The 11,000-nt window shown below is 53.4% G+C and overlaps 1 protein-coding gene; it reads left to right on the top strand.

Moving 5' to 3' along the window:
• Positions 1–9,100: 9,100 nt before the first annotated feature.
• On the top strand, positions 9,101–10,768 carry RCC_08768 (uncharacterized protein; the record flags this gene model as incomplete). XM_023774014.1 has 3 exons in its annotated part: positions 9,101–9,403; positions 9,452–9,844; positions 9,989–10,768. The coding sequence occupies 3 exons, from the start codon at positions 9,101–9,103 to the stop codon at positions 10,766–10,768; spliced, it is 1,476 nt and encodes a 491-aa protein (XP_023629782.1).
• Positions 10,769–11,000: the final 232 nt, after the last annotated feature.

The raw sequence follows: 11,000 nt of genomic DNA, 5'->3' as shown, positions 1-11,000 counted from the left end.
TACCATCATTTGATCGATCTCCACTCACCGTATCACAGCTTTGCCGCTTTGCTGCTGCTGCTCGCCCAATGACCGCTTGCCACGCCAATCATGTTCATCCAGGCTAGAACGCGAAGGAGTCGTATCTCCGTGCTCGTCCCATAGGCAACGCGATACTGGCAGATCTGAAGAGCAACTCGTCGTTCGCGGAGATCTTCAGGAAGGTCGTGACTGGTAAGTCCCAGAACTGGTTTCTCGGCTGTGTGCGGGAGTTGTGTGATCAGGAGGCCAACATTCAATGTTGGGATACGCTCGTCATCCAGCCCAAGCACGGCGGTGCGGGAGCTGAGAGACCCCCTCACAACATCGTGGTCGACACTTCGATCGAGACCAACGTGCTGACGGCTCTCCAGTCCTCCTCTCCGCGGGTTTCTCTCTGCTGGCTGGGTGGTCTCGCTGCATAACCGATGGCAGCGAGGGTATGAGGCTCAAGGCGACATCCGTGCTCGACACGAGGGAGATATTCCATGAACGACGATGACATGGCAAACTGCGCTGCATAGGAGACATTTGGTTTGAGACGGTGATGTTACGGGAGTATTGCGCGATTATCGACAGGCAATCCGCGCGAAACGCAGTAGGGTGACTCCAGCGGGGCGCAGACAACAGGGTGTGCGTCTGTCTGCCAGTCCTTGAGATCGATCGATGGTAGCCTCGATGCAGATGATCTCGGCCCTGAGGGCACATTGGAGACGCAAAATCTTCTGACCACGCTTTTGAACGTTTCCTCCAGGTCGGGTTCCAAGCCGATAAGCAGCAAATCGCCGTCCACTCCCGCTGTTCGTGGAATCGGTGTAGGACAGGGAAGCCTTGAAGGCATCCGCGGTACTCGGCATACACACAGGCAGCGTCCTTAGCCAGGTCTACTGAGTTCCGGATGTAGTTGGGTTCCCTGTAAAACTTGCCGACGCGAATGATGGCGGCGAACAAACGACTTTGTACTGCCGCGAAGTGTTTGCGGGTGTGAGTGTCGCGAACACGAATCTGATACCGTTCGGAGGTCTGGAGTGAAAGGAGAATGTGGGCGCGCACGCATACACAACGACCGGTCGTGGGTGGGAGCGGTGTGCGATATGCCGCTGACACTTTGCCAGGGAAAAGCTTAAGAGTTGTGAACTCGCCGTGGGGGATACCAAAGAGACACTGCGAACAACCTCCTGGTACGATGTGAGATTTGGATTCCGAACGGGGTCTCCATTCCAGCTCTTTCATACCCTGCGACGATGACTTTGGTTGATATGTTGTGGATCATGGAAGCTCATTCTCCCACAGAAGTCGATTCCGCCTGGGTACCCTGGRGCCATGGTAGCGCACTCAAGATTGTACTTCCTGCCGGGACGAAGGCAAATCTATCGCACTGTTCCTCCTGTCCTGCGATCTCATCGCTGCTTTTGGAACTTCGCAAGTTTAGACGTATTCACTGGGATTCATCTTTGGTCGACTTATTCCGAGAGAAGGCAGATTGTTGTGCTGGATGACAACGTCCTCGGTCACAGTCGGTCAGGCTTCATGGGCTGAACGCTGGCTAGAAGCCTCACGGCGTCGTTGCACAGTTCTTCTCTGAGGCCAGACTCATGGCTCCCAAACTGTCCTTTGTCTTGTTCCTACTGTCTGCATCGCTCATTGCCGTCATGGATTTATCACACCTGGTCTCCGCTGAGCGGCTGCCTCGAGCAGGGCGGTGTCGTGTAAGGCTTGTATGTGCTTGCAATGGAGGTGCTCGGATTGCTTATGCTTCGATGGTCGGCGTCGATTCGTTACTGTAGCGATCGAGAACAGAAAGTATGGTGTGCAGCAGCGTCTTGCTGAGCTGTCAACGTCCTGCCTGCTCAAGTCAGATCAATTTTGATACAGTTCCGCCGTGGACAATGTCTGCGTGCACGGCTCGGGTAAGATACAATCTTCGTCGCAAGCGCCGCGATCCAAGTTCATATCGCGGCGCTCATTTCTAGAGTCACTACTTCGAACACGAGTGGTGGTGTTGGCGTCAGAAGCCTCTGGGTCTGGATGGGCATGCTCACCTTTTGCTTTGCCCTCTGCTACCTGGTGATGAGCGGAATGGTGCCGAGTTTGAACACTCAACAGTCCCACGGGTAATCCTACGCGTATGATGCCCCAACCACTGCCAAAGGGTCGCGAAAAGACGCACAGCACGTCAATGAGACTGAAGTAGAAGCAGCCGGGGGATTCGTCAAAGGCTCGGCATTTGACTTTTTGATTGATGCTTCTGCTCTCGATTCCTTGTGTGCAAGTTCCATCACCTTTCACTCCTGCCCGCCAAATTCTGTGTCTGCTCTTGTCTGCTTCTGTGCTCGTGGGATCCAAGCTCTTCTTCGGACCTTCAGTGTTTGATGTGACGATGTCAAATCCTCCCGGCCTCTTGCTAAGCTTCACGACTGGAGGAATTCTTCGAGGATCTCAAGTTGGGCTTGACAGGCCCGCGGTGATCGAGTGTGCCGGCGAACAAACCGATCAGTCTCAGAATCAATGATCGATTCAGGAGTAAGCAGGACTGGCCTCGATCATCTTACGAAGGCCTCTATGCACAGTTGTCCTGTTCCAATCCTTGTGCTGCAGGTCGTAATTCTGTCCTTCATGCACACTGTACAACTCGTCCATCGTGTGTATCCTTCGTGGCTGATTTGGCCGGACTTGCAATGAAGCGGGAATGCTGCGGATGCGGGAGTTCAGTCCAGGTTTCGACGGCCGTGGGCTGCTCGAGGCCGCGAGGCTGCGTTWCAACTCGCTTGACTGCCTTTGACGGGTGCCACTGGTCGTTGCCATTGATCGTGCGGGTGGAGCGATATTGCATGGCTGAATGCCGCTGTAGGATTTTCGGACTGTGGAGTCAGATCTTGCTCAGCATTATTGCCGCCACCAGAACGCATCTCGGGCACCCCTGGCGTAGTTCGCCATGCACAGGATGGGTTGTCGGCCGCTCTACAGCCAGCCTTTGCGATGGTTCCGCGGCGGGAACGAGTTCTTTGAGGAGCCTGGCGGCCTCAGCGAAGTCTCGATCAAGCCAGAGCAGGGAGGCTAGGGGAATGATGCTTCAGCGAGCACTCTCGAGAAGCCGCAAGGCAATCTCATCTGTTCGAAGAGCCTCAATGCTACATAGAAACGAGGAGGATGAGAGGCGGGGCCTCCTGTCGTGATCATCCCTCGACTGCAAGACGCGCCTTGGTCGGCCGGGTTGGGCTCCAACGTCCATCTCCCATCATCACGGCGGATACACACAAGTGACAGGGCGAGTTCAATCGATCCATAGGCCATTGAGGCGACTTCAGCTACATCTATAGACTGTATGAATAGCTGTACGGCATCCAAACTGCCCTCGAAACGCAAGGCCTTCCCGCCGCCCAACCCAAAGGGCCCGAGCGTCTCAGTCCTCCCGCCCTTCCCGCAAACCCTTACGCCAGCAGGCCCCCCTCTACCTTGCTTCCAAACCTCACCTCGCCGTCATCGGTGCGTGATCCGTACGCGTAGCTAGAATACTGCTTGCGCGGGCTGTGGAACGTCCAAGATGGATATAAGTATCCRCGAATTTCGAACGCAACTTGAACGGTTTTTGTCTTCATTAAGTCTTCAACACACTCCTCAGTCCACACTCAAACAAAACGTTCTCATGAGAACATCTCTCGAACGATATGGTAAGCTTCCATCCTCATCCTCCATCATCATCATCATCAACTAACATCCATCACAGTCTGGCTTCGGCATTCATCACCATCACCATCTTCATCGACCACCATCACCCACTCGCACCAACAACCATCAACAACATCAACGACCATGACTTCATCGACAGTCACCATCAGGTATGTATGAAAGATTTCTTTACTGTTTTCCCCCATCACCGATCGCTCCTCACGCCAGTCAACCGCCTGAGGGAAGCCACCACGACAACCACATCGACAACAATCATAACGACAACAATCAGGTAAGTATGAAACAAACTGGTACCGAACTGACCCCATTGCCTCGCTCGCTTCATGCAGTGCTTCAAAGGGGAACCATCTACACAGCTTTCATTTTCATCAGTGTTGTTGCCTTGTGTAGCATCTTGAAGAAGATTCTTCGCGTTCGCTTTTCGAGTTGTTGTTGTGATTGGAAGCGGGCTGAGTGCGTGGATACTGCGACGGCAGACGCGTTGGATTGACGGAGCCGTGATGCTGCATAGGAGTTGGGGGCGATGCCGAGTGTGCCTCTTCATCAAACAAACGGCAGAGAGGTATCAAGTAGCTACGGTGTCTCTCATGTCGTCTTTGATAGCCTCACTGCCCATCAATTTTAGAGAAGCACTGCGGTTCCGCACTGCAACAGCGGCGTCAAGAAGCCTGTCCTCAAACCATGCAGCTGGCGCCCATTTGCACACCAGGCCGGCGATCTCACCTTGGACTGTACATAGAGAACACAGCGACCTCATCACGACAGCAATCATCAATGAGAGCAGCGCAAGAGCTGACGTGCCGCTATGCAGATGCTATAAGCGAGCACAGCATCACCGCGGTCCAGCCTTTCGGCCTCCTCCTCCGCTGAAGAGCGTGACTTTGCAGCGGGTTTCCAGCAGGTTTGATCAATCCTTCCGCTCCCAGTTTAATTTTTGCTTCGCCGAAACTGATGATTCGCCATTTGTAGCTCTACGAGATCTGACGACGACCTCTCCACAAATCTGCAGTGACGGCAGTGGGCGTGCCTTTGAGCTCATTGGCCCCAGCAAGGTAGCTTTGATACGTCGCTTGCGCCTACAGCGGTGGATCGATTCAGGTCTGCATGGATCCAGAACCGGACAGGTCGCATGAACTACTGCAACGACAAGGAAGAGCATCTGGAATTAGGACGATTGGAGAACACTGCAATTCGGATGCTCAACCTTCGGGGAAAGAGCGCCGGAATGACATTGAGACACCTCTCTCCTGGACGGTGAAGATGCGAGGAACAGAAGCAAAGGCAGAAAGACGTGGAACATGATCTGGTGGAACTGGGTGCCATCGATAACAGTTGCAGGAAGCCTGCATTGGAGGCCTTTGACAATGCAGAAGAGATTCGACCGAGAAGACGCAAAGAATGGGACAGCTACCATCGCGACAGTTTGATCATATTCCTCCAGCAGCCGTCTTGATGCCACCACCGAGCAAAGTGTCTTACCATGCAAGCTGTCCGCGCCACTCTCCAGGGACGATGCCTCATCTCTGCATCATCCGGCATTTTTCCTGCGGACGATGCGGCTGCGGCAAACCTCATCTCCCTATCGAGGCCCGTAGAGCGTGAGCACTCTTCGTAAACCTACCAGAGAGCAGCAGGGACAATGTCTTACCGTGCAACATCCAAGCAGAGAAGCGATAGGCACGACGGGACGGCTTCTTCGCCACCTCTGCACGGAACTTTGCTTCGATGTGCAAGGTTGGCCGAAGAGGAGMAACGTTACCTCAGCTCTGCGGGGCCATGGGCCGGAGACGAAAAACCGAAAAAGAGGGTGCGGTCAAGAGGAGAAGAGCGGGAACGCCGACGATCGAAGAGTTGAAGCTCACAGCCGACTACAGCGGGGGCGATGCAGCGAGGTAGCAGAAACGATGCGGAAAAAACGGTGCGGCAAGGGACCAGTGACACGGAACAAGAAGCACTCAGATCCTCAGCTCCCACCTTGACCTTGGCGAGGACATCAATCATGCAGTCTCGTAGCCTTGCTCAGGAGGTCTTGTAGTAAGCAAAGGTGCCAGGACTCGGGCGGAATTCTCTATCGATGAGATTCCAAGTGACATACAAGTGGGCATGAAGGAAGACGGGCCAATACGCTTGACTTTGCTTCATATCTTTCTAGTGGAAAAACGCAAGTCAGCATTATCACTTCAATGTAAAAGCAGCATCCAGATCCCCATGGCTGACGATTACTCCTCGCTAGCTACCCCGGCACATCGGTGTCCAACTCCTCCACTCTCACACTGATGGCGGTGACTGTCTCATCAACACTGTGCTCCCGAGCCTCGTCTTCAGCGCTGTGGCTGTCTGGAAAGTTTTACTCGCAGCACTGGACCAAGCAAGCACCGTCGGCGAGAATGAGAGTTCAAAACATTTTCATCAGCTAGCTCTGTATTGACGATGAAAGTTCTGTCAAGTTGCGTCTGCACATACCTTTCAAGGTATGATGGTGAGCAAAACAATTCAGAGCGTGCAGGGATGAGAAAGGCAAGCAGAAGGGGAGCAGCAGCATTTCTGAGCAGTCATATCGAAGCACGCTATCGTTGAGCATAACCGCTGATATGAGGATACCTCTGCAATCTCTTCGACCACCAACAACCCGGCGGTGACGGGACGCGGGACCATCTTCTTTCGCAACCCGATCCTCTTTCCATAAACGCAAATTCGAAAGACAGCTTGGACTCCTCCCTCTAGACGCAGCAGAATGATTTCCTCAAATCGCCATGTCCATCGGTCCTGATGATAGGGCGTCGTGTCTACCAACTTGTACATCGTGGAAAATCTGGTCTCAAGCAAGAACTCGAGAGCATCGACAGTCAGCTGTGAGCAGAGAATGATTCCGATTCCACCAGGCTGCATGTTCATATTGCGCTCCACAGCCAACGAAAGAGAATTCCCAGTCCCTCGTCAATATGGTCAAGAAATGACAAGGACTTTGTTTCGGGCGCGACTTCGTACTGAAAACGAGATCATGGCCCCCGCTGGCGCTCAGAGAAGGAAAGGGAATCACAAGCTGCGTCCATGTATCGAGTCGCAAAATGATCCCGAACCTCTCTGTCAGAACTCCAGGCCAGAATTTCTGCTATGCGGACATCAATGCTGACGCCACTGCTGGAGCTCATGCGATCTTAGTTTCGGTGGGACGACATCTCATCCAGCTCGTCAGTGAGCTCCCCGGTTCGACTTCCTAGCAGTCGACTTCCGGACGCCCATGAACCACTGCACAAAATGCTCCGTGAGCAGGTTTCAGAGCGAAGGGGATCGGAAGGCCTCGACGGGGTCTCGGAGTGAAATGAAGATTGTGCTAGCCGGCGCCCACTCTGACTTGGGCTTGTGACTTACGCAATCATGCTCTTATTTCACACTCACAGCGTCGTCTCGCGGCTTCACATGATCACTGCCCTGCCCGTGTCAATAAAGACGGATTTTTACTGAGCCCATCTCGGGCGCGCAGGGGAAAGCCAAACGTCAACAGAGCTGACGGACTCGGCGGCGCGAGGTACAAGGCTGGAACCCACATGCAGGCTTCCACCGGCGGTGCTGTCACATTTAAGGTTGAAAGATACCCCTAGAACCTCTTGTGATCTCTCAGCCTGTCGTCCCGAAGAGTGAACCAGGTCGCGCGAATGAAGGAAACAAAGACGGTAGCTCATTCGAATGCAGCCAACAGTATCTTCCTGACTCCCTCACGAAATTTCAACGGGTTATTCCGTGGTTTTCACAACTGTCTTTGTCCGTCGACCTGCGCCATTGTGGGCCGGTCTTTGAACCGTAAAACTCTGCTTCTGTCTCCTACGTCTTGCTCTACTACCAGAATCAGGCTCACAAGCAGGGAGTCCCCTATGCTTACGACACTGGCATTCATTGGCAAGACAAATTGGAAGTCAACGACACGAAAATGAGGCTCGGGGGAAAGGAGCTTGATGTGCGGACGAAGGTGGTGTTTCCGAGCCACAATGGGCTTATGCTGCATCTACGAGCCAGGAACAGATACCGTGAAAGGGTTGCATGGTAGTCAATGAAGCTGCTCGCAACGATACTCGGTAAATTCCTCGAACGGACGGCAACCCCAGCACGGCAGGCACATGTCAGGGAGTTGGCAGGGAACGTTAGGTAGTCCCGAGCAAGCCAAGGCCCACAAACAAACGTCCGGAGGCTGTTCGATGGCAGTGCCGGATCTCATCCGATTATCACGTGTCACCAGCCCGTCTTCTTGCTCTACTACGCCATGCTTGCTCTTTGCACAGCCTTAAAAAAAGACGGTGAGTCCAATTACGATGAAGCAAACACAAGACCTGTAGTTTGCCCTCGCGGAGGGGAATAGTTTGTCTATGGTGTGTAAGGGATGCTTTGGGAATAGTTTGTCTATCGTGTGTAAGGGATGCTTTCTATCTCCTGATTTATATGCTTCCCTCTTGACGCCCTACATCTCACTATCCGTCTCTCTATCTCTCTCGAATCTCATCTTACATTTCATTCAACGGTATACTACATCAAATAGTCTCTATACCCAGCAGCCAGCCAGACATGTTATACACAGCACACGATRCGATGCCGACGACGCAAACCCTCGGCCTGTCATGAACAATATAGCGCTCAGATTCCTAGACCCCTCCCCGTGGAGACTTGCCTCGTTACCACGCTGTCCATCTCGACATCCAAGATGAAGCGCTTCGCAATGCGTTAGGACCCTGTGTACTACTCGCAGTATTGCCTCCTTTGGAGCGACGACTCTCTCAACTTGATGTCCTGTCCGTAGAGCTGTCGATATGAGAGAATCATCAAAAAACCCGCGCCCTTCACTGCTCTCTCCGTTATATAACGAGGCACTCTACTAGTAATATATGTTCCAGCAGCTCTAGAATCGTCACTCCTGCGGAGAGTAAGGCCTTAAGACGTCATAAAGACGACTAGAAGTGTCTTGTCTCGATGAAATATCCTCATATCGACAGCTCTGCTTATCCGTACTACTCCAAGTACACTAAGGCCGTGAGGAAGTCCCTGCGGCTCGACAGTACCGACGAGATCCCCCGGAGGCATCCTTTGTGACTGGATCCGATGAGACCTGCGGGTGGCTTCTTGTGGTGTAGAGTCCTAGTAGATTGGCGGCGAGTTTCTTCCACATGCCGATTGTGATCACGAGCCCTGCGGGGTGACGTCGCAAAGCTTAGAGTTTGACATGACAGAACTTAATTGCACGCTAAAACTGCCGCGACTCTTTAAAAGTCGAGCTTCCAACAACAACCTCTTCCTCCCAACAACATCTCCACAACCTCGATCCCTTCGCAACCCCTGACACCAGTACCCATCCTCCCTCATCAACAGTCACTCACCCATCCTCCCTCATCAACAATCACTGAGAATGATGTCGGACCTTCTCGCCGGCCTCAGCATCTCCAACGCGACCATGCGCGTTGACGGCGGCACTCTCCGCATCCGATTTACACCGAACCGCGCAGAGGATCTTATCCTCGACCGCCTGCTTGTTATCGAGCATTTCCCAACCCTCGCGCCCACTCTCCGCCACCTAGGAGAACCGCATTATAACCCTATGTGGGACAAGTCGATACTCGAGCGCGTCGAAGGCGGTGGCCCAGACCAAGAGGTACGAGTGACGACGCTGGCACTAAATCCAGTAGAAGGCACTTTCCTCCTCGAAAGCGAGGTACGTTTTCTTATGTCGACCCTTCAACATGGCGCTGACTTTACACAGGACTATAAACCAAGCAATGGGTCCTCGTTCTACCCGCTTTTCACGAGATCTGAGCTCGGGCCGGCTGTCTGGCAGACTGTCTCCAAGGAGTTCTTCAACCACCGATCCGATGCGCGCGTACATGCCATCGAGTCACACATCCTCCTCTTCAGGCTCCTTCACGATCAGGAGCACACGTTTCGACTCGAGGACACCCATTACCGTCCTTTTACCGAGTCGCGCGAGTTTTCGACCCTCCTAGAAGCATGCGCATACGCGCAATACTATGGAGGCCTGCATGCCATCTCGAGCAAGGCCGTTAAGATGATGACAGATTGTAAGGACTTCTGGGAGCTCCTGAGCCGAAACTCGCTTGCAATGCTTCGCTTTTCTGTCATCCTCGAGTCCAAGGAGGTATATCTTGACGCTTTCCGCCATATCATGGCCAGCCTCCGGGTTTCCGGCGGGCTCACGGACTTGCACAAGCAGATGGCAAGCCACCTCAATCTCACTGAGGATGAGTTCTCGCTTGAGTTGGATCGGCTGAAAAGCGAGTAGACCGGAATGATTCCGCGTCTTGCCATCGAGCTTCGCAACCTGACGCTCGTGCCATTGGATGTCAAGACGGCCGGCACCTCAATCCCTGTACGAACATCGTACTCCAACGTCCTTGACTACCCTCTATTGAACAGAAGCTCGCGTGAGTTGAGCCCCTACACCTCTCGTTGGCTTGCTGGATCGATCTTTAGCAATTGGTTGATCCAGCATGAGTCTGGCGACCTAGTCTACACCTCTCGCTCCGGCAACCCTCTGTGTCGACCAGCTGGATCTTTCGCTTCGACAATCTCACAGATCGAGCATTGGGCGGCGAAGAAGTTCCCTGCCGATCTGTTTGGTCAACATACCGCGGAGAAGATCTTGGTGTCTATGGGGCACAATCCTTCCTCCCCCGCGATCAAGCAAGTCAGTACTGAGTTGAGACACATTGTCTTGGCAGCGAACAGTCTGGTCAAGAAGGCTCTCTCGCCTTGTGACGTGGAGCTGAGCGACGGGACAGCGGTAACTTGGCGTCGTGCCCGGTACTCCAAGCCAGAGGCAGAATACTTGACGTTCTTGCCGCACAACGAGACCACGTTCCCTTGGAGCTCTCAAGATGCGCTAGAGGAGTTCTGGGAGGAGGCTGTCGACGAAGTTGAGGGCCTGCGGGAAGGGGAGGAGGAGCGACGCATCGAGTGGGAGGAGAAGAAAGTCAAGCGGGAGAGGAGGCAGTTGCGTCGCGCGCTTGGACACGTCTTCACTGACGAGGATTCTTCCGACGGCACGGAAGACGAATATTAGGCTTCTTTTGGGAGGATGACCAAGCGCCTGGGGGAGGGAATCAATGTGCGAGCATTCAATGGGATGTCAGTTGACAACATCAAACGCGGCTGGCTGGGTGTTATTGGATTTTACATAGCGGAACAGCGCATTTTTGAGGTTGTTTATTTTGAACTTTGAGAGCATGTAACGTTAACGGGGACCCGCGGTGTTTACAGGCGTTTCCATTAGGGAAAAACAACATCTTTTACTG

This window comes from Ramularia collo-cygni, assembly GCF_900074925.1.
Source record: "Ramularia collo-cygni strain URUG2 genome assembly, contig: RCC_scaffold15, whole genome shotgun sequence".
Classification (NCBI taxonomy): domain Eukaryota; kingdom Fungi; phylum Ascomycota; class Dothideomycetes; order Mycosphaerellales; family Mycosphaerellaceae; genus Ramularia; species Ramularia collo-cygni.
The sequence above is the reverse complement of the archived record's forward strand: the minus strand, read 5'-3'. Positions and strand labels throughout refer to the sequence as shown.